This window comes from Phalacrocorax aristotelis, chromosome 2 (assembly GCF_949628215.1).
Source record: "Phalacrocorax aristotelis chromosome 2, bGulAri2.1, whole genome shotgun sequence".
NCBI lineage: Eukaryota > Metazoa > Chordata > Aves > Suliformes > Phalacrocoracidae > Phalacrocorax > Phalacrocorax aristotelis.
The window spans coordinates 64,472,848-64,500,828 of record NC_134277.1 but is presented as its reverse complement, the minus strand read 5'-3'; the positions used below and the strand labels follow the sequence as shown (position 1 = coordinate 64,500,828).

Sequence of the window (27,981 nt, the reverse complement as noted above, 5' to 3'; positions counted from 1 at the left end):
GGAGGAGGAGGAGAGTAGGAGGAGCTGCCGTGTGACCCGCACCGCTCCCAAACTTGAAAGTTTATCTGCCCGAAATCAAGAGCGGCCGCGGTGCGCCCAGCGCTCCTCGGCACGGAGCGGAGGCATCGAGCGGGGGAGCCGCCGCGCAGGGAGCGGCTGTCGCCGCCGCCGCCGCCAGCCGGGCCGGGCAGGGGAGGGCGGGGGGGGATCGCCCCTGCGACACCAACAACGGCCACCCCCACCCCCCAAATCGGGGAGAGGATCGCTACTATTTGCTGGAGACCGAGGACTTGCTCATCGGCGCACACGCGAGACCGCTGTCATTAGCTAACAGGACACACGCCTGAGCCGGGGGAGGGGGGGGAGGGCGAGGGGTGTCACAAAAAGTCATTCCAACCTGACAGAGAGAGAGAGAGGGAGAAAGGAAAAAAAAAACTTCCTACCAATGGACAACAGGAAGTGACCACCACCACCAACGGGGAGTCTCTGCTTGGAGAAAGAAGCTGCAAGACAAAGAAGAGGGAAGGAGAGGTGAAAGACAAAACTGCCCAAGGTCTTCTGCGTGTGCGTGCGTGCGCTTTCCAGAGAGGAGAGAACAAAAGTCAGCCGGGAAGGGGAGACGGAGAAAGAGCGACGGAAAAGGAGGCAGGATGGAGGAAGAGCTAAAGACAGGCATGTGAAGATCAAGGGGAAAGAAGAGCGGAGCAACACACACGCGCACCGAAAAGAAAGGGAAAAAGAAAAAGCATACACAAAAGTTTCTTTTCCTGCTGGGAAGAAATTACTCACACGCACCCAGGAATCAGATGACTTGCAGATCAACTTCTAGGAAAAGAGAGACCAAGAGAGAAAAGGACGCAGACTGATGTGAAGAAAAAGAAAGAAAGAAAGAAAGAAGGGAAAAAAAAAAGGAAAGAAAGAAAGCAAAGAGCAGAAGAAAGCAGAGCAAAAGAAACTGAGAGCCGGGAGGAGGGGGGGGGAAGAAGGAGAGAAAGAAAGAAAGACAGACGGGAAAGCGAAGATCGTGACCTCCCCCAACAAGTGAACCTTGCACATATGTTGTGTAAAGTGTGTGCAAAACAGAGCCCTCCTGCGTGGTGCGTGTGTGTCTCGCTGCCGCCGCCGCTGCTGCCGCCGCCGCCGCCGCCGCCGCCGCGGTCGGTGCCTCTCGCAGGCGGCGCTGCCGGTGCCGGGGAGACGCATCGTTTGGCGGAGCGAAGCGGCTAATTGCGGAGCCCCGTCCTTCATTTACATATGCAGCCTGAGTCCGCTGGAGCCGCGCCAATCCGCGCTCGCCCCCAGCACCATTAATCGCCATGCATTATTCACAATCATAATTACAGAGCCCCATGCGCGCTCCGCGCAGCCGCCCCAGCCCGCCGCGCACACCCCGCCGCACCGCGCACACCCCGCCCGGCTAATCCCCCGCTCGCTCACCCACTCACCCGCTCACTCACTCACTCCCAGTTTGGTTGGTTGGCTGGTTAGCCTCGCTTTTTTTTTTTTTTTTTTTTTGGGGGTTGGTTGGTTGCCTTTTCTGTTGTTGTTTGGTTTGTTTTGCAACTCGACTTTTATTAGCGAACAATTATTTCCAGCCCCCACCCCCCACCCCTTCCCTCTGTTCCCAATTCCTCCCCCCTTTCCACCTCCACGTCGCTGATGCCTCTGCAAAAACCAGAGTCAAGACGGCTCAGTTAGCAGCATGTCTCGTCGAAAGCAAGCGAAACCCCAGCATCTCAAATCGGACGAAGAGCTGCAAGCGGAGGTAGTTTCTGAGCACGGTAAGAGCTCCCGGCGCCTCTTTCTCCTTCTCTCTCTCCTTTTGTGAATGTGTTTCGGATGGAGATAGGTGGATTTATGGTGATGGTGAACATGGGAGCGCAATTACTCTGCAGCGGGAGAATGGGAATTAGAGCAGCTGGGGGAAGAGGCAGCGGAACTGAGAAGTTCGCAGTTTAGCCAAGTTTCTGCAGCCCACCCCCTGACTAACCAGCCCTCCCAGCAGCCCCCTCCCGGCCTCCCCAGCGCTTTTATCGCGGCCGGGCTCGGCGGCGGGCTCGGCCCTCCCTCTCCGCTCACCCGGGCTCGGGCAGCTGCATGAGCGGGCACCTCGGAGCAGCGCCTGCCTCCTCCTCCTCCTCCTCCTCCTCTCCGCTGCGCTCCCTCTCTCTGTTTTTCCGGGTACCCTTTCCCCCCCACCCCCGCCCCGCTCCCCTCGGCGGAGGGTCGGAGCGGGCAGGAGCCATGTTCCCTTCGCCCCGCCGGCAGGAAAGTTGGGGCGCCCGGGGCCGAGGTGCCCTTCTGGGGGCTGCGGGTTCCGGGGGGGATGGGACCGGGGGGCTGCCGGGCCCCGGGTCGCGCCCCCGGGACTGACCCGCCGCGGCGGATGCCGGCGGCTCCCCCGGCCGCAGCCTGGGAGGGGAGGCGCCCCCTTGGGTTTGGGGCTGCCCCGGCCGCTGTCCCGTTCCCCCCCCCCCGGAGCGGGGGGCGGCGGCGTGGCGGAGGACCCCGGTGGGAGCGGGGGCCAGCGGAGCTGATTATTTTCGAGAAGGTTGAGCAGCAGCTTTTCGCCTTCCCGCCCCCTCGCCCAGCCTCCCCCCCCCCGGTGCTGCCTTTCCCCCTTCGCCTCCTGGTTCTGCCGGGACTGTAATTATTACCAGTGGTAGGTGACGCGGAGTGCCACCACCGCTACCAGCCCCCGTCGCGCCGGCTGCAGGCAGTGGGGAAGGGTTATTTTCTTGCCCATCCGCCATTCTTCGCTCCCTCCCCACACGCAGGCACACGCACACTTGCTTTTATGCATCTGGGCTGCCCGGGCTGCTAGTGAACAAGTGTCCAAAGCTGGAAAGATTTGGGCCGTAATCACTCCTTATTTCCACTTTGCTGTAATTTTTTTTTCTAGAAGAGGGCTGCAGGGTGTTTTTTTTCCTTCCTTTTTTTTTTTCCCTAGTTTTAATTTCCTTAGTAGTCCTTGGCATTGCAGCGTGCAAAGGGACGCGACAGCCCATACTCACTTTTCCTGGGCTAAGTTGAGAGCTTCCACTTGAAAGTTTTTCTTTTCCTCTTTGCACAGAGCCCGCTGCTTTCATAGTTTCTCGTATAACCAAGTGGGAGCCCCAATCTTTTCTGCTTTCTGTGTAGGCCCCTTGCTCCACTGTTTTATCCCCCCCTCTCCCTCCTTTTGAAAAGAAAAAAAAAAAAGTCGTTCTCCTGCTTCGAAACTATAATGACTTTTAAGTTGCATCTGTGGGGAGAGAAAGGCAGCAAAGTTGAAGCCTGAGGAGGATTTTGACTATTGTATCTGAACTTTACAGCCCTGAAGCTTAAGGCAGCGTGAATCCACTTCATCAGGTTAAAACATCTGTCAGACTGGCAAATCGTTAAGCCTCCTGCTCCTTCCCAGGGTATTTGGGGAGCCAGAGAGTGGGTCCCACACTGGCCGGGGCTGCTGCCGCTGCTCCAGGAAAACCCACTTGGGTGTTGACAATAACAGACACACAGAGAAACGCTTCCTTCTGTCACAGCAGAGGAGCAAAGCAGTGCATTTTTAAAATTTATTTTTTTTTCCTTAGGAAACAGTGGTCGTGTAAAATAAATTAATATAGCCAAACAGATGAGAATTAGTATTTTGTTACGTAAACAAGATTTGTTGGGGTGGGTTCTAGGACTAAGCATTTATCGCTAGCCTTATAAAGTTTTACAGGCTCTGAATCCATTTCAGTACAGAAAAATGAAACCCCACTACTTCATTATGACACTCCTGTCGAGTTAATAAATTGAAAAAAATTGTTAAACTAGGTTTTTGTTTTGTTTTGTGAATCTTATCTATGTAGCCATGTCACCCGAGATTAGAACAAGAGATATGCTAAAAAGAAACGCTTGCATATGGTGGGTAGATTAAGGACAAAGAATCTTTTTGTCATGGAAATGTTTTTTTTTTTCCCCCTTTTTTGGGGGGTTTTGTTTTGTTTACTTCATCACATAGAATTTCTCACACTTGGTTTGTTTTGTATTGCCCTCAATGACTACATGATCAAATGAATGGATTTATTTCTGGCGAATGAGAAAGACAGTCTTTCCATCAAAAGGACTACATTGCATCCCAGTGAGGAATTTTAAAGCGTTATTATTGTGGTCCCTGAATAGCACAAAATCGGCTTTCACAGCAGCCCTAAAATGCAACAACGTAAATACTTTTCAGCCTTAGAAGGCTGTTATCAAAATGCGCTATGTTTCCTTTTATTAAAACATATTTTAATTGATAGAGTGAAAGCCTTTATAGTTAACAGTTAACAAGCTAAAGTAGTGCTGTTGGTTTTGCACTTTCATTTGAGAAATGTGAACAAGGTGGAGGCAGGATACACGAGCAGAGGGCTATCTAGTGCACGTTAGTGTAATGTAAATCATTTACACGTTATATTAGGAAGCCTAACGATTGCTGTACCGAAAGCAGTTTTATAGGCCAGATATAATGAGCGCTCCAAATCTCGTGAATTAAAACACTTTTTGTCAAGTCAGTGTTCTTCCTTTCTGTTCACAGCTGTAATCAAGATATTGCTACAGTTCCTGAGTGTATTTTGCAACAGGCCAAAAATAGTTTGCACAGTGCGAGAATATTTGTCAGTTTTAGCAAGCAAACTGTTTAAGGGGTATTATTTGATACATGTAGCCTTTCCACTGATTTGGCTGTTTATCTTCAAAGGTGGAAGTTGTTGTTAACACAAGATTAAGCAATTGAAGCTTATTATTTATTTAATGAAATCGTGTTTCATATCCCCTCAAAATAGATTTTAAGTCAAGCATTTAAAAATTAATGTCCCATAAATGTAATCTTTGGAGTGAAGGGACATTCGTAGTAGCAGAGAGAAGCCTGGCAGTTTGGGGAGCAGAACAGAAGATAAACATTAGGCCGGATTTTAAGTTGACTGGTCTCACCACAACTTTCGTGCTAACATTACCACAGAAGTTTTAGAATCAGAACAAATCATTTTATAGCCAGCTTGGGCTACAGCATAACACAACTGCATTCAAACAGGGCAGTGTCATAATGGTGAGAAACTGTTGGAGATCTGAAGATAATTAGCAATGTCATCAACTACAGATTTACACTCAAAATCGTTTAAAATTATTTGTCGAAAGTGAAATGCTAAAAATATATTTTTTAATAATTTTGAAAGGAAGTGTTAGCAAACAGCTGGTGATGATATATTACTTGAATAATTGCATGGTAGAAGAGTGAACAAAAGATACCTATTAAAAAAACACTTTGGGGTTACTAAATTAGAATATATGATGGAAATCATTTAAAAACAGCAGCAGAAGGACTCAAATGACTGCCTGTAGAATACAGTAATCTCAGTTGCTCAGTAAATGTAAAGCATTGTAATAGCTGGAATTACATTTCTAATACACTTCCCTAATTCAACAGATTACAAACGAATCAGAATTATAGATACAATGCACATGCTTCAACTCTGATTAATTTTTGTATTAAACCATGGTTATAGCTTCCGTATTTCTGAAGCAGGGGATAAGGGGGTTCTTGTAATGCTGAAAAGTGATTCTTAGAGTGTGCAAGTGAGGTTCTGGTAAGGGTGATGACAAATGATGCTTTGGACTTTTTCGTGCGAAGTTTCTGGCAAAGATGTATCATTGTTTAGTCTGAGGCAGAAGGGATACCTTGTAGTGCACTGTGTAATGACAGTTTTCTAATGGGCCTTTTGCAATCGTTTTTTAAAATATTGGACCTGGTTTTCCCCCTGCTCTTCCATACATGCAACGTAGTCTAAACTAATGGATCTTTTTCATCCTGGTAAAGTGGGACTGGGCTGTGCAGTTTTGAGCAGTTTTGACTGCACTCGGTATTCTTCTGGAGTATGTACACAGACACACATGCTCTGCTCCAGCAACGACACAGTTTGCTGTGGAGCAGCCAGCTTCATCTGAGTGCGTTCACTCTATCTGCATATACAGAGGGTAAAACCACATTTTGGAGGGACATTCCTACGTACGAAACAGAGGTTATTCCTCATTGGTTAGACGCTATTGCCTTTAAAAATTGAGAAGTCACAAGCAGCTGTCAGTACACATAAAACTTAGGTGATTTTTGCAAATGTTTGTTCTGAGGCAACTCTAAGAGAAGGCTTTTTGTTTTGAAAAATAAAGGCCAAATAAGTGCTGCTATAAATTGTCCCTTTGATGAGAAACGGTAATTGAAACTTTGTATAAATAGTTCTGCTCTTACGGTAGAGACTTAACATTCAAACTAAGTAACATCTGTATTTGTATAATTTAAAAAATATTCTGTTTTGAACTGTGTTAGCAGTAGGAAAATATTTGGAATAATAAGGAAACTACAACAATCAGCCAATTTGCTGTATGTGTAACAATGAAAGTAGACAAAACTGGGTCAGATTTTATCTGGTGGTGCTGATCTTGAAGAAGTCTTACCATCTCCTGAGGCAGACATTAGGGTTCTTTTTTTCCGAGTGGGAGGGAGGAAATTTTGAAAGGTGTTGGTTTGAATTCTGTGTAATTAAGCTATTAATATGCGTACATTTAGCGGTGGAAAATTATTTCTCCTTGCCTAAGAAAGAGGAAAAGCTACAATTCAAAAAATGGGTGGCATTTTAAAAAGAGTAAAAAAAAACAAATTAAGAATGACTATTAGTGCCATTTCTGAAAAATAGTTTGAGTCTTGGGAAGATTTTCTGGATAGCTTTCCTTCATTTGATTTGTTGACTGCCAAGCCAGGACAAGCATTTCTGTTGACTGTCCATCAGTCAGTGCATGAGTCAATCACTTCTGCTGATAATAAACCAGGTCTGGCATGACATTAAAATAGTTAAGTACTGACACATTTTCCAAAATAAAACATGTAAAAATAATTTCTTTCACAGTATTGCATTTCTAAAATGAGAGTAATTTGCTATATTTTTTTTTTCAGAGGAAGCATGAGTAAATCTAGTTCCAGCAGTAATTTTTTATTGAATGGTACATTTCAATGTAAAGGGCCAAAATCCTGTTTCCTTCACCCTCTTAAAATTTCCCACTAAATACAGTGAAGGTTTTCCATTAATAAAAAAAGAGGGAATTTAGGCCAAAATATACTTTTAGGAGCTGGTTGAGTTGTAGTGCTGTTGGACATAGAGTGCATTTCTTCTTATCAAGGACAACCCCTTCAAAACTGGGAAAGCCAGAAAAATAATTGTTTAAAAGGGTGAAGGAAAACCATAATGAAACACATTTTAGAAATGTGTTTCTTTTAACTTGAAAAGTGAAAAGACGTTGGCCCAAAGAGCAGGGTCTTTAGTATTTCCTTGCTGTAGTTAGGGCACACAAAGTGAGCCCACTTGAACAACATTTATTATGGGGAAAGCTAAACCTTTAAGAAGAGCCCTTCTGAAACTCTGATTGCCAATCTCTAATACTGGTTCCCCCCCTCCCCCTTCCACCACTCCCCCCCAAAATCTGGACCCTAGCAGTGGTTGAAAAAGAAACACCAGAACATTTCCAAAGTTTTGACACAGAGAGCGAGGCACGCGGAAATGTTTGGGAAGGCTGTGGACCTCCTCCAGGAGCCGCCGGCCGGCCGGCCCCGGTGGGTGCGTGGGCGCGGGAGGCGCAGGTGGGTGCTGCGTGGGTGGGTGCTGCCCTGTGCAGTCGCGCAGGGGGCTGCTGCGGGAGCGCAGCCGGGGAGAAGGTGAGATTGCAGCGTGCCAGACAGCTTCCCCGGGACTCTCCCTGAGGGTGGGTAGTTAGAAGTGCTTTGACAAGGCTTGCTGATTTAACCTTTGCCTGCTTTGCCCTGCCAGGGGTGGCCACTAGATGTCAAGCTCATAATACAATTAGTACATCTGTGCAGTTGACCTTGGCAGCACGGCTTACCACTGTTCTGTTAAGTGTTAACACTGAATTTGAGTGTTAACTAGAGATCCCTCTGAGTTTGCTACATGCTGTACAGCTTATCAAATGCCCATCTAGTTCAGCACAAGTGTTTACAGTTCTTAAAGAAGGAAAAGGGTTTCCTTTTGTAAAGCCCAGCGTCTTGAGCTGCTTAATTAACCCTGCAGGTGCCGCAGTATTTTTGTTTCAGTTAATCAAAACTGACCCGCTATTCAGTGTTTCAGGTGATCCCTTCTACTGGTGCCCTTTGATAATTTTATTTTATTATTTTGCTGATGTCGTAACGTCCCCAAAGCTGGAAATGGGAAAACTAATGAATTTGTTTAGATCTTTATGCACTTTGCTATCCTGTGCAATACCGCAGCGTACGGGATGGTAAATGAGCAAAATGACTGAGCTGCACAACCGGCGTTGAATCGCTCTGGGTTTGCTTTTTCAAGCACTCCTGCATGTGAATAATTTTCCTCAAAGGAGTAGTGCCATTGAGTCCAGTACTTGTAAGTTCAGTTTTGAGATGCCCAGGAGATGCAGGATCGGGCCCTCACGTGGGTTTCTCTTGTCGTGAGCCTCCAAACACAAATTTGTCAGGATTTCTGTGGTCGTTCAGAGAGTGGCTGGCTTCATTCTGCAGGGTGTTAAGAGTTATGTAGTTTAAGATGTGGTTAATTATATACTTTTCAAAATAGGAAAGATATGCAGAATCTGGTGTTCTGCTTCTTTCGTCTAGTTTATTTGGTTTTGGTTTTTTTCAATGTCTTTTTCATGTCAGCTCTGTGAGAAGTATTGACCTCGATTTCTTTTAGGATTCCAAATAAAACCTGATGCGTTCCAAATAAACATAGCTCCTACAAACATCAGCATGTTTGTACACAAATTCTAGACAACCTGGAACTAACGTACCCATGCCGTAACAGCCAGCCGAATAGCTGTTTATACGATTTTGAAAAACATAGCGCAGGTCTCATTTAATACAATATCTTGCACAAATATTCCAAACAATTTGTGAAGCTTGCATCTGTTCCACATCTGCGTACACGTAGAAAGGTGCCAGTGTTTGAGATAACGAAGTGCTTCACTGCACAGATTAGAAACTGCAAATGTTTTGAACAGAATACAGTTAGTGCCTGTGCCACAGGTGGCTGTTACTTAACAAATTCTGAGATTTAGGCTACTGAATAGATCAAACCGAGTGTGCCAGGTCAGTACCGGGTTTTGCATAGCAAGAGTGCCCTCCACTGTTCAAATCCATACTAACAGCTTTTGTGGTCTGAGAAAAAGGACAGAAAATTTTTCTATTGAGTCTGGAATTTCTTCTACATTGTTAAACACAGTAGGGGTCTCTATTTGTCTCCTCCTGTTTCACAGCTTGGGCTCAGTATGTGATAATTCATCTTTCTTTATGGGATTCAAAGCTATCATAAAGAGTTAAAAAGAATTAATTTGCAAGAAAATAAACGTGTTCTAACAATTTAAGAAAACTTTCTTTAAAAGCTCCATCAATTGTAAGAGATGATAAAGCTAAGGAAAAAGTAATACTGTTCTTCTCAAGGATCAATACGTTGTTACAAGGCTATTGTTTCCAAATGAATATAATTTTTGAAAACAAAAGTATGGGGTTTTTGTAATGCATTCTTTTACCTTATTTAAATTGCGGTTGGGGAAAAATATGTTTGTGTATTCTGGTGATAAGAGTAGTAAATAATTGTTGCTATGCTCAGAGTTTTATTTATAATATTGCTCGTTTACACAAAAATGCTGTGAGCTGCACTTTGAAATGATTATTGGATTTGCATGTGAGAGCATTTTATACATCTGTCTTCACAGTTAGCAGACATTTTATTTTTAGCTGTTGTTAACAAATGGAGGTTTTTTCTGAAACTTCTTCACAGTTCGTACACTGCTTCTCAGTGAAAGATCAGTGGGTTTTTTTTTCTTCATGAAAGAAATTCCTACATTTAGAAAATATTAAGTCTCGATTAGGCAGCTCTGAATGTAGAAATAATAGCAATTCATACCACACTTCTCCATGCTTTCATTTGTATTATTGCATATAATCTAAAAAGAAGCTTCAGAAAATATTTTACTCACACATTTGTTGGATTCCTTTACAAGACACTTTTGGCTGAATGCTTCAGGAAGGTATCAGCAATTTGAAATAGATGAAAGCCTAGAAAACGTTGATTCTCTTACCTGATTTCACCCAAGTGTCTTATTAATCATACATAATTTGAGGATTCTACAATACAGAGTGACCAAATATAGCAAAATACTGATTTGCCAGAGAGCATTTGATTGTAATAGTCTTTTCTTAATATAATTGAAAAGGTGCTTCTCAGGTCATTTACATGTACAGAACTAGAAGTGATTTAAGTTGAGACAAAACGAAAAGATTCTGTGGCAAAGATGAAACATGGTGGAGTCAGTTGGGGCTTTTTCCAGACTGGAAGCTGTTAGTCCTTAGAAAGGGGGCATTTAATAAACAGCATACATTTTCAGAATTAACCTGACTCAAATGCAATGTTTAATTTCCGTCTGTTTCACAAAAGTAGATGATAGCATTTTTGATGCATCCGTTCATTATGTTCTCCCTTGCACATGATGCAAGAGGCTTTCCTCTCACACAGAGCGGAGAGACATATGCTTGTGGTAAAAATCCAGAACAAGTAAAGCTAGGTTTACAAATCCCGCAAGCGTGTAGGCAGAAGCTGTGGCAATTTTTTTTCTCAACCCTACACATTTCCTGACAGTGACTGAAGGACCCACAGCACCCTTTCAGCCCTCTCCTTTCCTCTCGGATGGCGAGAATGCAGGCCAACACCATCCTCCCTGCAGCCTATGCATTGATCCAGCTTGAAAAGCATTTGGTGGGTACGCTCAGTGAGGGTGGAAGAGCAAAGCCTCCCGGTGTCAACCCCTTGCACCCCGCTCATTGAGTCAGCAGAACACCTGAGCGGCTTCAGGTATCACCATCCCAAAGTGACTTTCTCAAAATACCTCTGTTTGAATTTCTGTGGGCTAATTTTAGGGCCAGTCCCTGACAGCACTCTGCTGGAGCCACCGGAGCTCGCCCCGGGTACCGTTTGAGAGATGTTGCCTGCAATTTTTCACCTGTTTTCATAGGGTAAGCTTTATGTGCTGTAATTCATCTTGCATCCTGTAGCAGCTTCAGATTAGTCTGTTAGCTGTTAGACTGCTAATGAGAAAAAGAAAATAACTGAGAGGTTATTAGTGGCTGAGATCCTGACTGCTTGACAAAACTCCCATTCAACACCTTTTGTGTAACTAAGAACTGCAAAATTCAGCCCATGTCCATAAGATTAAGCAAGTGCTTGATTAATTCCCCTAAAGTCCGTGAAAATTTTTACTGCACCACATCTTCACTGTAATAATAAAAATGATTGCTTCGCTTCAGGAAAAATAAAAGAAAAAAATTAAATTCTTCGGTACTTAGGGGATTTAATCACTTAAGTGATATCAGAAAATGAAAGCAAGCTATAAAACATAAGGAAACATGGAAAAATGCTGTGTTTTCCTGTAACAGGTGTATGCTGTAACTAAAAACAGAAATTAATTTTTAGCTTACAATTTTAACATTTAAATTTTTTATTAACCTGGAGTAATGGTAAAATTTTGGTATTGCTTTCTGTCATTCATAAAGTGATTGAGTTTTAACAAAAACAACGAAAATATCCTTTTATGTGGAGGCATATGCTTTTAAGCATTTTTCTCTGTAGAAGTCGGTGAGGACTTACACTTCAACAGCAACAATAAATACAGTACCTGGTACTTCCATATTAATAAGTACTACTGAAAGGGATGTTAAAAACCTAATTTGTGAAATACTGGGGCAACGTCCATTTCTGCAGTACACCTATAGATATTAAAAATATTTATCAATAGTTATTTTCAGTCTTGCTGCTTTTTCCCCCCGAGTGCTTGTTTGGGGCAAGACCACAAAGGCTGCTGTTTGCACGACTAGTTCGTACTCTTTCAGTCCTATTAATTTCAGAGGTGTTTCTAATGCAAGTAAAGGCTACTCATATGAGTAGGAGTTGTTGGATTGAGCCCGTAGTCTGTTGTTCTGTGAAGTGTCTTAGGAGCCTCAGTGTGCTTTGCAGGGAATGCGCTGTCATCTATGGCAAAGTAGCATTTACTTCGGTGCCATCTGTGTCACCTGCTTGCTTACCAGGCCAAGAAAGTGAAGCTTTGAGAGAGATTTAACTTGTTTGATTTCTTAGGAAATGCCAAAATAATTTATCCTAAATGGAAAATACTGTGGTGAGGTTCTTTGTATGTCTACTTTGAAGTCAGGTTTGGGGGGACGATGGGGAGGGACACAACCCTCTCTAGCATTATCCTCTAAAATATTTTTCAGAAGCAGTCCTTGAATATTTCAAGACAGATGATGAGATGAATGTACTTGTATTGGTCATCTGAGAAGTATTCTCACTATTTTTAAGGCTTGCGTGTTGAGGGAAGGAGAAATACAAAACAGAGCTGTAGATCCCCAGTTAGTAGGGGTGCAAGGCTGGTCCCCCTGCGATAGCACAAAACTAGCCATTTATTTCATTGAGAACAGAGCTAAGCACTGATCATCTGAGAAACACCTATACTGCTGTATTCCAGTTGTACTTTTTCACAAATTATATTTCAAATGCAAACTTCTGCTTCTTAGAGTTTACAGATTAGTACACTAGACTGGTTATTATCTTGAAATGCTGAACAGGTTCATATTGATTCCTCCAGGCTGTGGGCATCGGTAGTTTATGCTTCTGTTGGAAGCTTATGCATTGTACGTATTAGTTTTGCCATATATAGATCATGAGACTGTCTCCTAGTACAGAAAATAATAGCTGTTTTGATTTTAAATGTTCACATTTGGGCTTGGTGATTACTACACAGTGTCTGAAGTAATTAGCTTACTGGTGTTTGATCAGCTCGTTCTAGATCAGAGGACAGCCATATTTGAATGGCTGCATTGCCTGAATCCATCACTAATTACTTAAACCTTTTGTTCAAGGTTTGTTTATAGAGAAATCTCTCCTTAAACAAAAGAATAGTGATATATAGATAAAAAGCTGGAAGAGGAGCCACACAATTTGCAACTTCTTTTAGAATCAATCCTCCATCTTAACCTGTATGCCTTAATAGTAGTAGTAGCAGCAGTAGTTGTAGTGGTGGTGGTGGTAGTAGCAGTAATAATAATATAAATAATCATCATAATAATAGGCAACTCCTACCCAGCTTGCCAAGATTTGGAAATAAGCACTGGAAAATCTTCTCAGTGAAAGCCTTAGGAGAGACGTGGTTTCTCCATGCGTGGTGGGTACTACCAGCCAGGGAACTCAGTAGATTCTGAATAAGGACCAGAGGATCAGGTCCCCTGACTGTAAAAATGTAAATCTGTAGTGTAAATAAGGATTTGTTTGAGTTGTCTTAGTTCAGAAAGACTCTGGAGAGAGGCGAGCGTGTTGGGTGCCTCGCTGGTCTGTGCTCTGCATGCTTTCACTTTGCGAAAGCTGAAGTACGCACTGAAAATGTGGTTTGGAAGCCTGCTTTTTCACTTACTCATTTTGAGAGGCTTTAGGCTTTTCAATATATGCTTTAGGATACCTGTGGCCAGTATGCTCTTTTTCTGTGGTAAATCGTGTTATCTTCTGTGATATTTTTGTAGCACAATGTGATAGTCAAGTTTCTACAGAAGCATTTACCTTAAGGATTAACTATTGTCTAGCAACAGCTATATATATATGTACATAAGCAGTGTAACAGCTCTGTGCAGAAGTCTTAAATCATATTTGACTGTTTTCAATTGCACTTTATTCCTCCCTCCTGAAAGGGAAAAAAGGGGAAAAAATCTAGTAATAATCAAATAAGTTTTCCTTTTAGCTAGTAAGTACAGTAGAATTTCGTGTAAATAATATTTAAAATTAGAAGACAAAAGTCAGTGATCATTTCTCAACAGAAAATGCGTGTCTATTTTATTTAGTGGCAAGCACTGGATGTATAAATATATAAATATATTGGGCCACCTTAACAGTTTTTTGAAGGTACAGTTTTGGAAGGTACAGGGAAATAGTAAGTTTGAGATGCTCTAGAAGGCTAGGAAGTAGTATTCAGGGCATAGATTTATCTCCTTTACCAGACAAAACTCCCCGCTGAAATCTGTAGGGAGTTTTAGCTCAGCAAAGACTGAAAGAACTGACATGTAATTTTGTCAAAAGTGATTTTATAGTTAATGTTCTGTAAAAACCTCTTTTTTAAAAGTAACCAGAACGTCTCAAGATTACACTTTCCTTTTATTTTACACTACTACCTTTTTTCTTAACTGTTTCTGTTCTAATTATAAGTTCTGAATTTCTTGGCAATCTTTTTCTTAGGCATTCGGTAATATTGCCAGGTATATTCATAGCTACATGAAGCTTTTTTCATACTAAACTAGAATATTGAGGGTATTGGCCCAATCCTGCTCCATCAATGTCAATGGAAGTTTTGCCATTCATTTTAGTAGAAAAAGGATTGGACGCTTTATTTGCTTACTATGCCTATCTTCAATACAAATCAGCTATGTCTTTGCTTCTAGCTATGCTCAACCTCATTACAGATACATATTACATTCCTTGCTCTGACGGGATACTTAGACTACCAGCATTCTAATATCAAGGCAGAATTTAGTAGAAGAACTTGTTAATGGTCAGCTATTTTATTTTTATTTTTTTAGTTCTGCAATTTTTGCATTATGTTGAATTATGATGCTAATTAAAAAAAAATTAGGATCCAGGAAAATAAAATAAGAGTGCAGCTTGGGATATCATGATTGCAGAAAATATTCTTTTTGTTTTCTGTTTCAATTAAGAGACCACATCTCTTTTCTTAGAGAAATAGAATATGGCTATTTAATTGAAACCCTAGCACAGGGTTTTTGCTGAGCATTCTTCCTGGGTATAAAAGAAAATAAAGTAATAGACATCTTAGTATGTTCTCTTTCAGTCCCAAAACAATAAATTATTGATATGGCAAGAAGAGTCGGAGCTGCTTTTCTCACGTACTCAAATGAACGTAACAAAAACTGATTTACAGCTGTCATTCTCTTCTGCTGAACTGATTTGCTGTTGTCACTCGATCTGTGGGCTGACGAAAAGCAGTTATGTCCAGAGCAGCAAATGGAACCTGAGTAATTACCTACATTCCTTCTCACCCACATGACAAAATAAAAACCTAAAAATGTTATTGTATGTTGATTTCTTATTCCTGCGCAGCTATTTATTTGATCAGGTGTGAATTAGAATTCTGTTCATTAAACATGCTTGTTATTCGGCACAAGAGGGTAACGCGAGTCAGAGGAAGTAGCTGCCTACAACAGTAATTAAACATGTGTAACCAATTAGTGGGTTTTCCACTATGGCACAAGCATATAATTTGCTGAGTCTTTCTGTGAGAATAGATGAAAATAGGTACAAAAAGTGTGCCTGACTACAACATTCTCATGTTAAATATGTCAATGTAAATGAATTTTAAATATGTAATTTCTAGTTTGTTAACAGACCTCTCTTTTGGCTAAAATGAACTCTATCGGCTAAAAGCGATAACATGTAATTTAATGTGTTTTTTTTTTCTGGAGAAATATTGCATCTGACAGAGGCAATTAATTGCAGAAAGTATTAACAATATTAATTTTATGGCTAGGATGTAAGACATCCAGTTTATATATCACAGAACAGCTAATTTCAGCGGCGTTTAACAACATTTCTAAGCAAAGTACAAAAAGATGTAATGCTAGTTTATGCGCATACCTTTGGGATAGGAAGACTTTCCTTTTCTGAGTCAAAATGCTAGAAGTGCTTACACACTCTTCTTACTTTTATAAATGAATTCATTTCATTGAAAATTCTTAAGTTAAATAAATGCTTATTGATTTAAAAGGTTATATAGAATTACATTAAATTCATGGTGTCTCAACACTGTATAAAGATAATAAATCTAGGTAGTCCAGGACCACACTTGAGTAACAGAGGCCCAGTTTGTCCTGTCAGGTGCTGATTTGAGTTTGAAAGGTTACAGATTAGTTCAGCAATGTTAAGTGAACTGGCAAAGGCATCTCTAATTTTGCTGGAAATGAGGAAGCTTGATGGTAAAGGGGAATCCTAATGAGTCCATCGAAAGCTTGCTTTGTACCCAACAGACAAGGTGCTGTGAATTGTATGAAAATATTGGAAATCAATGGCTTCTATGGAATTTCATTAAGAAGCAGTATCCACAATTGATAGCACCTCATAATTTGATGGATTGTGCTAAGAAAATGATTAGCTAGGTAGAAAGAGTCATAGAATACACAAGCTGGGACCTCAGAAATGTTGAAGTGGGGCAATTTGTACAAAATAAAAAATATTGATTTTACTTATGTGCAAAATTTTTAAATGTAGGGAGAGTTGTCTTGCAAGTCATTGGCTGATACAATCTTTTGATTTTCTAGCAGTCCCAGGAGAAGGAGCAGATGATGGTGACAGCGGGAACGAGAGCCGGAGTGGAAGCGAAGAAACCAACGTTTGTGAGAAATGCTGCGCTGAGTTCTTCAAGTGGACGGATTTCCTGGAGCACAAGAAGAGCTGCACTAAAAACCCCCTGGTGCTGATCGTGAATGAAGATGAAGCAGCTCCACCCCCCGCTGAGGAGTTCCCCGAGCCCTCGCCCGCTAGCTCTCCCAGTGACCAGGCAGAGAGTGAAGCTGCTGAAGAAGGCGTCCAGGCAGAAAACAATGACAGCTCTGAGATAAAAACCACGGAAAAGGAAGAAGAGCCAATGGAGGTAGAAACTTCTGCAGAGAAAAGTTTCCAGAATCAAGGCACCTCAAACACAGCTACTCCTCTACCTCAGATCCCTGAACCATCTTCCATGACAACCTATAACATGCCAAACACCAATGTCACGCTAGAGACTCTGCTAAGCACTAAAGTGGCAGTCGCTCAGTTCTCACAGAGCGCACGGACCACTGCCTCCGCGAGCATCAGCAGCGGGGTGACGGCCGTGGCCATCCCCATGATCCTGGAACAGCTCATGGCCTTGCAGCAGCAGCAGATTCACCAGCTCCAGCTAATCGAGCAGATCCGCAGTCAAGTAGCAATGATGAACCGCCAGCCACTACGGCCATCCCTCAACCCGGTTGTGGCTGCCCAGGGTGGTCCTGGGCAGGCATCTAACCAGCTGCAGGGGTTTGCCACCAGCGCTGCCGTCCAGCTCACCGCAGTCATTCCTCCCGCCATCGTGGGGCAGGCCACTAGTGGTCAGGCTGCTGCCTTCGATGGCTCTCAGCACATCTCAAGACCTACATCTGGAGCAAGTACGCCCAATATATCCAGCGGTGGCTCTTCTGCCCCACCTGAATCAAGTGTACCTTCCTCCTCAAACACGATTACGTCCATAACTCCCGTTTCCGTGTCAAATGCTCCTAACAGTGCTTCACAGCCCCAGAATGCTTCGACTCCACCTTCAATAGGACATGGAAGCCTCACCTCAGTGTCCAGCCTGCCAAACCCACTTCTACCTCAGACTTCATCAAATAGTGTGATCTTCCCCAATCCGCTGGTTAGCATCGCTGCAACGGCTAACGCGCTAGATCCTTTGTCTGCCCTTATGAAGCACCGCAAAGGAAAGCCACCAAATGTGTCAGTGTTTGAACCCAAGTCAAGCTCTGAGGATCCATTTTTTAAGCATAAATGCCGATTTTGTGCCAAGGTCTTTGGAAGTGACAGTGCTTTACAAATTCACCTCCGCTCGCATACAGGCGAAAGACCTTTTAAATGTAACATATGCGGAAACCGCTTTTCCACAAAGGGCAACCTGAAAGTTCATTTTCAGAGGCATAAAGAGAAATACCCTCATATTCAGATGAACCCTTATCCTGTTCCAGAATACCTCGATAATGTGCCCACCTGCTCTGGAATCCCATATGGGATGTCGCTGCCCCCTGAAAAGCCGGTCACAACGTGGTTAGACAGCAAACCTGTTTTACCAACCGTCCCGACTTCCATCGGGCTCCAGCTGCCCCCCACTATACCTGGTGTGAACAGTTACGGAGATTCTCCAAGTATCACTCCTATGAGCAGGTCACCCCAGAGGCCTTCTCCTGCCTCCAGCGAATGCACTTCTCTGTCCCCGAGCCTCAACACTTCTGAGTCGGGCGTTCCAGTGTCTGCTGAATCCCCGCAGCCCGTTCAGAGTGGCCCATCTCTAACCAAGGCAGAAGCTGTCACTCTGCCTCCCACGAGCACGCGGCTCGGGGACCTTTCTGCAGGTGGGCAAGTTTCCACAGCTTCCACGTCTTCAATTCCTACTGCTGTTACAGACAGCAGTGTTGCAACAAGCCTCCCAAACCCTGTGCTTCCAGCAGTGTCTGACCAGTTTAAGGCAAAGTTTCCATTCGGTGGTCTGCTAGACTCTATGCAAACATCAGAAACCTCAAAACTACAACAGCTAGTGGAGAACATTGATAAGAAGATGACAGATCCAAATCAATGCGTCATTTGTCACCGTGTGCTTAGTTGTCAGAGCGCTCTCAAGATGCATTACAGAACGCATACAGGAGAAAGACCATTTAAATGCAAAATTTGTGGACGTGCCTTTACTACGAAAGGCAATCTAAAAACACATTTTGGAGTTCATCGAGCGAAGCCACCACTTAGAGTACAGCACTCGTGTCCCATTTGTCAGAAGAAATTTACAAATGCGGTTGTTCTTCAGCAGCACATTCGTATGCATATGGGCGGGCAAATTCCAAACACTCCGCTACCAGAGGGCTTCCAGGATGCCATGGACTCAGAGCTTTCCTACGATGAGAAGAATGTCGACACGCTGAGCAACTTCGACGATGACATTGATGAAAATTCCATGGAAGAGGACCCGGAGCTAAAGGACACAGCGAGTGACTCATCCAAACCCCTTATCTCTTACTCTGGGTCATGTCCTTCTTCGCCACCTTCTGTGATCTCCAGTATTGCTGCTTTGGAGAATCAAATGAAAATGATTGATTCTGTCATGAACTGTCAGCAGCTGACCAGTTTAAAATCCATAGAAAATGGATCAGGGGAAAGTGACCATTTGAGCAATGACTCTTCATCAGCTGTTGGTGATCTCGAAAGCCAGAGTGCAGGCAGCCCTGCAATGTCAGAGTCTTCTTCCTCCATGCAAGCTTTGTCTCCTGTAAATAGCAATAGTGAAAGTTTCAGATCAAAGTCCCCAGGTCTCAGTAACCAGGAAGAGCCACAAGAAATACAATTAAAGACAGAAAAACCAGACAGTCCACCACCTGCAACTGAAAATGGAGGCGCATTAGATCTGACATCCACCAACCCGGGAAGGCCGGTCATCAAAGAGGAGGCTCCTTTTAGCCTGCTGTTCCTGAACAGAGAACGTGGTAAGTTTAAAAGTACTGTTTGTAATATCTGTGGCAAGCCTTTTGCTTGTAAGAGTGCATTGGAAATTCACTACCGCAGCCATACTAAAGAACGTCCATTTGTTTGTACAGTCTGCAGTCGTGGGTGTTCCACTATGGGTAATTTAAAACAGCACTTACTGACGCACAAATTAAAAGAGCTGCCTTCTCAGTTATTTGAACCCAACTTTACTCTAGGTCCCAGCCAAAGTACTCCTAGCCTGGTCACCAGTACAGCGCCTACCATGATCAAAATGGAAGTGAATGGTCACAGCAAGCCGATCTCTTTGGGTGAGGTTCCCTCGCTTCCAGCTGGAATCCAGGTTCCTGCTGCACCACAGACAGTGATGAGTCCGGGGATCACCCCTATGCTGGCACCCCCCCCTCGCCGGACTCCCAAGCAGCACAACTGTCAGTCGTGCGGGAAGACCTTCTCCTCAGCAAGTGCACTGCAGATACACGAGCGCACCCATACTGGTGAAAAACCATTTGGTTGCACAATCTGTGGTAGAGCTTTTACCACAAAGGGGAATCTTAAGGTAAGATGACAAATAAAACTGTAAAGTCTCGGGGAGGGGTTTAAGGCACTGTGCTTGAACTCAGCAGGTCCTAGTGCTAAGTGTTTGTCCCAAAGACAGGAGAGAAGGGAGCTAGCTGTATAGTGGTGGTTGTTACGCTTCCACTGTGTTGAAGATAGGGAATGGAAAGCGGCTGTGCAACGATGCGAACTTTAAAACTGGTTCCAGGTGTACGTGCATGCACATTGTAGTTCTCCTGACAGACGTGATGGCACGTTCAGTCAGCTCTTGGATGTGTTCTGGCAGTTCTTGTGGACCATCGGTGCAAAATAACCTCACCATAAACCAGAAACGCAGAGCTTCCTCAGCTCCTTGAGTGCCTCTCAAATTTCCATTTTCTGTTCTGTTTTGCAGCCATTAAAGACTAGAAAGCTGTTTCCCACTGATTTACAGCGGGTTACTGCAGGACTGACGCCTCTTATTCCCGCAGTCTGGTTAACCATCAGGACACAGCCTGGGGAACACATTTTTAAATGTCCCTTTTTAAAATACTAAATTTAGCGAAATAATCAATGCGTCTGACATGAGATAAAATACTATGAAAATAAACAAGATATAAAAAGGGGAAGGGCAGGAGAAAACACCCATCTCCTAGTACAAGTAACGCCCTTGGTAATCTTCAGCCTGTGAGGACTTCCAGCTTGCATGTAAAATTGTCTAACCTAAGAGGATATGTGCTCTTTATTCTTGTGGCGCTGCATTTGTTTTCACTTAGAAGAATCAAATGCACACGAAAAATTACTATGGAGCTGAGTTTTCTTTGTATAGGTTGATCAGGCCTTAGAACTGTGTCTTAACTGGAACTGATTTGTTTTCAATGCGAATTGAAAGGCATTTTTTTAAAAAAGCAAGTGATACTGTAAGTAACAGAATTTCAGACCAGCCGCCTCACCAGAGCGTGCTAACGTGGGGGTGCTTCTTGTCCCTGTTTGCTCCGCAGGTTCACATGGGAACTCACATGTGGAATAATGCCCCCGCACGCCGCGGCCGCCGCCTTTCCGTGGAAAACCCCATGGCTCTGCTTGGTGGCGACGCGCTCAAGTTCTCTGAGATGTTCCAGAAGGATCTGGCAGCTCGGGCCATGAATGTTGACCCCAATTTTTGGAACCAATATGCTGCAGCTATCACTAATGGACTTGCTATGAAGAACAATGAGATTTCTGTCATACAGAACGGAGGCATTCCCCAGCTCCCAGTAAGTCTAGGCGGAGGCGCCATCCCGCCTCTAAGTAACCTTACCGGTGGCATGGACAAAGCTCGCACGGGCAGCAGTCCTCCCATTGTCGGTCTGGACAAAGCAAGTTCCGAAACGGGAGCCAGTCGCCCATTCACCAGGTTTATTGAGGATAATAAAGAGATTGGCATAAATTAAAAGCATTCATTCTGAATAACTGTTGGACCGCTACTCGACACAACACTTGTCCTGTTCCATGTACAGCTTTTGAAGCTAAGCATTAGTTTCCTGACCTAAATGCATAGGTTCCCTTTAAGGTTTTACCCATAGCAGAAATACATAACTTTGTGGCTGCTGAAAAGTTGTCTTGCAAGATCTGCATGGTACTTCTTTCAACAGTGAGTTTGACTGTTACTGAGAACTCTGAAACCTTTTAATTTAACAGAAAACAAGCAAACAAACAAATCATGGGATAACTTCATTAGAAACAGAAAGAGGCTAGTCTACGTCCACTTTGCTTCTTACAAAACTTACTATCACCTGTGAAAGGGGGGCTTCATTACGGCATTCTGTCACACTTATTTGATGGTTTTGTTCAAATTAGTTAGCAACTTGGACTATGTTTTTAGGAATCTTAATCTTAAATAAGTGATTTAGTACCCCAATGCTGTGTATTATTACAGTATCCTTGTCTGTAGTATTTATAATGTTAAGATTATGCGGGTAACAGACAATATACTAGCCCCAAACTTAAATGAAGCTTTTGTACTGCAAAATACATCTGGCTATGTGATTTTTCTTTTTTTTTTTTTTTAAAGCAAGTTTTGTTTTACTATAAATAAGTGGTTTATTTCAATGCAGGCAAAATTGTGAAGTTTTATTGGGAAAGATAGCATGCTTTTCATGTGCAAGTACCTGTCAGTAACAAACCTTTTTTTATTTAAATATTTGTAGCTGCTATGTGGACAGTTGTTCTATTAAATGAAAAAAAAAATGTAGTGTGGACTTTAGCTCAATGATTGGAAAACAAGTTACAGACAAACCTTAGCACCATAAATTATTCACAACATTATAAACAGTTGTGAGTAAATACTCCATGTTATCAAAGCTGTACAATAAAAAGGTAATGTTTGTATAATGTGGTTGCAAACTCTTAATTTATACTATTGCACTTTTAGTATTTTGTATTAGGGAGGTTTGTCTATAATTTGAAACTGAACAAAGATGTAAACTATTTTATTAATAGTACTTTGACTTAAGGAATAAGGAGGAGAACCCTGTTGCAGTTTCTTGTTTTGTTTTAAGGTCAAACAATGAGAGATCTCTATTAACTAAGCAGAAAAGCCGCAGAGAACTGTCAGATCCTTAGGAAATATGGGGCCTGCCATTTCTTAAATGGAAATGATTCATTTAACTTTTCTACAAAGCCCACTTAAAAGCGTGACCACCCCCGACAGAACTCTGATACATTTATCTTAGGAGTGTGATATTAATACAAGCCTAGGATAGAGGAAGGAGGACATTGTGTAGGTTTACTTCTACTGTAATCTCTTCTGTCTCTTTCACACATACCCACAAGAAAGATGTCGACTGCCTAATAACATGGGAACAAAAGAATAACTTTTGGGCAGCGTGAGCAGTAGTGACATAGAAATATTCTGTATTTATTTCCAACTCTTGCTGATTATCTTCTCGGTTTGCTCCAAAGCACAATGTACTCTGATTAATCGAATATAATTTTATGTTGATTGCGTTGTTTAAATTACACCGAGTAAATGAAGGGAATGGTTCCACTCATAAGCTAGGCTGGGGATGCTGAGGAGACTGGGGCTTAATCAAAACTTGAACAGTAACCGTTTTGTGTACTACCTCATTTTTGTGCATTACAAGCATGGTGGAGTTGACACTATGAACTTCCGTCCAGCAGAATTGCTTGAGGGACATTATGGGTAGCTGGGTAACAGCGCAAGGAGTTTTATGCCCCTGAAGAGCGAATCAGACAGTGAGGTCTTCTCAGTTGAGACTGAAAAATAGGACAATCTTTCTTACACCACAAAAACCATTACTGTAAATGGATGGACTATTTCTGCCATCATGTAATGGAGTGAAAAGAGGTTCAAAGACTTATTAGCTGTTTGTTTCTATTGGAAATGAACAATGAACTCTACAGCTCCGTTTTCTACAGTGATGAGATAGAGATATATAGATATATATCTATATATAAGCAAAATTATATATCTGTAACACCTCTACAATATAACATCTTTATTTTGACACAGTGTGTGGGTGGGTAGGGGTGTTTCCAAGCATTGAAAAAAAAAGAAAACTGAGGTGGCTTAATGTTGCTGTATTTCAGCAATTGAATGTTTTTATTTATCTGTGTCATTTTTGGTGTGACTTATTTTTGTTAGTATTTGGTACCACGTAGTGTTATCTCTATTCCCTAAAGGATGTGTATAACCTAAAAAAAAAAAAGAAAAAAAAAAAGAAGAAAAAATGAAAAAGGAAAAAAAGAAAAAAGATGTAAAGTGTTGTAAATAAGATGGTTGATGATGGTACAGTAAGACTGACCCCATTTTGTATTCAGGGTTAGGTCATTCCTCTCTGCATGGTGAAGAGAGACACTATTTTTATACTGCGATACCATGTAGGGCTAGGAGCCTCCCTGAACCAGCTGGGAATTATTACCTAGATCCAATATTTTTTATTATTAAATCTTGTTGGCTTGACACATCTACTGATTGAAATGGATGTCTTAGTCTAGGTTACTATTTTTGTCATATGGAATTGAATAAAATGCAGGATGTAATATTATTTCTGAATTGCGTTCCTTGATTATTCTAATAACAGAGCAAGATATGAGACTAAGGTCACTTGTGGTAGATTGGTGTCAATGACTTCTAATCGTCACTTCTGAAAATTGGAATAAGGTCGACACCTTATATTCAAATGCTATTCTAATATATATTAACAGTGCAAAGGGGTATAATTATTAAAGTCTCTTTTCCAATGAAAATAAATCGTAAGAGCATTTCTCGCAAGACAGTAGAACAAAAAAAAAAAGACATTTTGGAGGGGGGAAAATAGCCTTTCGAAGGACTACTGTTTCAAATTGACTGCTTTCTGAACACCTATCACGTACTGTCTACCAAAAAAGCCTCCTTTTCATATTGTTTAAACATCTGCCTAATATTCACGATACACTGCATGGTAAAATTTGGGAACAAATTTATCAGGAGCAGTTCAAATTCTTAAATACAGAAAAAAAAAAAAAGAAAAAAAATTGACAACTCGCATCCATTCATTCCAAATGACATAACCTGTACGCTAAACCCATGGCTTTGTTTCTTCTGGTTTTTTCCAAGACCCTAATTTATCAAAGCATGTCTAACTTTAACCAAATTACTTTTTCACATTGATTTAAATCAAAGTATTTACATTCTTAAGCTTAGGCATGTGATTAAGTATCTCCTGCAAAAAAGCTGTATGTTTGAGTAACCTTCAAGCTGTTATAATCCGGTGATGAATGCCTGCTGCATTTAAAACGGACAAAAGATAAATAAAAGAGAAAAAGCTATATTAATCATCTTTCAGTGGCCTTGTTATGAAGATACTCTGTTTTATAAGACCTACCCAAAGAAGGTACGAGTTTCCTCTGGTGACTCAACAACAACAATAGGTTTGTGCTTGTGTTCCTGCACGCACATCCCTGAGCCTTGCTGAGAGAAAACACGATATGCAAAGGAGAAGGAAATCAACGGAGCAGTGATAGTTATGGTTCTGTTCAAAACACAAGAGGAAAATTACCTGCCTTCCCCTCCTCCCAAAAAGAGGTGAAAGCAGAATGGTGTCTATTTTTAAATATGTATGGGTTATTTTTCTTATTATAGGAAGACATTAAATAATAAAATGTGCTACACACATAAAAATGGTCAAAGTCTGCTGAATTACAGGTGTTTAAAAATAGAGCCAAGTAGGAACTCTATATAATCAGAAAAATTGCCAGTTATGATTTTTTGAGAGGAGGGTTGTTTTACAATGTGACAATTCCAGCAAGGCTTTCAAACGCTTCACTTATATTTTTTCCATGAGTTATTAGAAAGAGAGCATGCATGACAAATGATTGACATAACTACATTTTTGCCCTTTTTTTTCTTTTGTATGTATTAGCTCTCAGTGTATTATCCGTTCCTTTACCTATTTTGTCCTTTCTATCTTGGCAAATACTTTGTTTTTTCTAAAGCTGCATTTGCGCTGGATTTGTGTTGCCTTTAATTTACTCCTCTGCATGTAATCTGTCATTTGGAAGATACTGTGTTTTATTTTTTTCCTTTTCTCTAATTCTGCAGAAGTCAAAAGAGCTGCCTGTTTTTTACACCTATGTGTAACACTAACATAATGAATGATGAATTCATCAGTGATGTGATCAGGTATGTGTGCGTAGCTCACAGGATTTGCTAACAAACATGTCGCCCTCACTCTTTCCTCTAGATGAAGGCATGAAGTTTGTTAGCATTGCCGGTATAGGGCAGCCACAGATGGTCAGGAGGATGGAAGTCCTGATCCTAACTTCACTGCGCCTGCTTTTACACCGCTGGAAACTCCATGGGCTTCAGTGGAGATACTCCAGATTTATACCAGTGCAAGAGGGAGTGCTTCCAGGTTCAGATGTCTTGCTTTACTTCACATGTCATCAAAACAATGGCTAGCTATATAGTATATTAAAAATATGTCTAGGCAAAAGCATTCTGGACTTTATTTTTAAAAAGAGGGAAAAGAGAATACGTATATTTTAGTACATACCACAGGATTATCCCAGTTTTAGAGGAGATCCTGAAAGCTGAATCTAAAAAAAAGGATGACTGTGCCCCTTAACACAGAATTTGGTGTCATCATATGAAGAATCAGTCCTTCACATAAATGAGTAAAAGAACCTGTAACTTTTACACATAAAAGTAGAATGTGAGAATCTTGCTACAGCTCTGCTACACAAGGTAGGCACTCACAGGGAAATGCCTTCCCTTTGCAGATATTAAAGGTATCAGCAGATTCATGAAAAGAAAAATATGTGTTTGTGCATGTCGAAGCACCAATGTATAGTATTTTATTTTTTCAGAAGGGAGAATGTCACAATCAATTGACAAAGTGACAAATGTGAAAGCCAACAGCTTCGGGCTGTGCCACTGACATATTTTAGGGATGTGGGCAAGTCGCTAATTAGACTCTGATTCTGCTTGAGAATTACGTACTTCTGGGGCCTCAGAATCAGGGAGTGAGCTCCCCCTTGCAGAGTCAGCTAGCACCTTGTAGTATTGGGATGAGTTGCCCCATCAGTAAAGATGGGGTAATACTTTTGTACCTACCTCACAGGGGTGTTGTGAGGAATAGTTTTATGTTTGTACAGTGTTTCAAAGATGGAAAATGCTTGGTATTATCACTGATTTTAGAGACTTTACAATACATGTGCTATTATTTATTATTTGTACTCCAGTAGTACCTACAGGCTCCAGTCAGGACTGAGAGGCCTTAGTCTAAATGTTGTACACTCACCTGCTTGGGATTGATACAAAATTTTACTCAGTAACATTTTCCAAGGGAGATATTTCATTATCAAGTATCTGTTTGATTACTGTAGGGTTTAATTCAATAATTTAGGTGTTCAAATTGATTACTGGTTTTAGACCATGGCAGAGAATTATCTGGTATCACATTTTGTTTTGAGCCTGTATTGATTTTCAGAAGAAGTGCACCGATTTTCTATGGATAATCTAGAATCAAATCTTGCTATCAGTGGAATTCTACTGTACTTTTTGCTATTAAAGCTAAAACTTAAAATAAATTTGTGTGTATATATTATTATACACGAATATATAATATACATGTATCTATAAACATGTACGTTTTAAATTTCTCTAGCTGCTTAGAATTAATTTCAAACTGTGTTGCATACTTTGCTCAAGCATTACCCATTTTAGATGCAACTAAAACATCGTTAAATGGTGTTGGCCCTCAGTAAAGACACAAAAACTGGAAATCATGACAACAAAAGACATATTGTCACTATGATTATATTTATGAAGGCTTATGAGGAAAGTTTCTAAGTCTCAAATGTGTTAAAAACCTTTGCTAAATCATTAAAGTTTTACTTAGATTATGTTGAAACAAACTATTATATCAGGATGAGTCACTCACTGTATATAAGTATGTTTAAATAAATAATTAAATAATTATAAAGGTAATGCTTGCTATCATTTGGACGTTGAACAGAAAGTAATTTGTTTCCCAGATTGGCAAATGATATTTAATATTTTTTTACAGGTAAGAGTTATCTGATTTACAGTACTATGTTATGCAACCTCTTTAGCAACTGTTCATGTACTAAATATATTAGCTCAATTAATTTTATTGATATTCTTGTCTTTTTCATTTGAATATAAGGAAGGTTTTTAGTTTAGCTTTGTTTAAGGTGTCCTTAGTGATGGTAGTCTCACTGACTTCACTTTAGGCATGCCATGGAGTAAAGGTATGAGTAACGGTGGGTGAATCTAGGCTAAAGAATCTCTTTCTTTTCCCTCTGGGAATTATTGACGTCTCTCCACTGCCCCATTCTGGTTACCAGCCAACGTCTCTAGGTGTCGACTTTCTTGTGTGACAATTCACAGTTGTAGCTCAGTCAATTTTGTCAAACACTTTGGCACTTGTTCTGCTACAACGCACGCTTCATATGGGACCTATAGGCATACTAACGTTCATAGTGTATTTAAGATAGGCTGTTCGTGGAGGGTGTAAGTGAACACCTATGCTGGAATTCCTATACCATTACCTGTTGTGTACAGCAAATAAAATATGCACATAAAAGGGTGTGGTCATCGGGAGGTGTGGGCACACTTCCATTT

The 27,981-nt window shown here is 41.6% G+C and overlaps 1 protein-coding gene across 1 annotated transcript; it reads left to right on the top strand.

Annotated features, from left to right (window-relative positions):
* On the top strand, positions 1-27,445 carry SALL3 (spalt like transcription factor 3). The gene is made up of 4 exons (XM_075083876.1): positions 1-1,781; positions 16,379-19,315; positions 19,532-19,872; positions 20,852-27,445. The coding sequence occupies exons 1-4, from the start codon at positions 1,703-1,705 to the stop codon at positions 21,281-21,283; spliced, it is 3,789 nt and encodes a 1,262-aa protein (XP_074939977.1). The 5' UTR covers positions 1-1,702; the 3' UTR covers positions 21,284-27,445.
* Positions 27,446-27,981: the final 536 nt, after the last annotated feature.

Bases quoted from the DNA above. Each gene is read 5' to 3' on its own strand.
- SALL3 (XM_075083876.1), top strand. From the start codon at position 1,703: ATGTCTCGTCGAAAGCAAGCGAAACCCCAGCATCTCAAATCGGACGAA. The intron at 19,316-19,531 runs GTAAGTTTAAAA...ACTTTACTCTAG, and splicing joins GTTCCTGAACAGAGAACGTG to GTCCCAGCCAAAGTACTCCT. The intron at 19,873-20,851 runs GTAAGATGACAA...TTTGCTCCGCAG, and splicing joins CCACAAAGGGGAATCTTAAG to GTTCACATGGGAACTCACAT.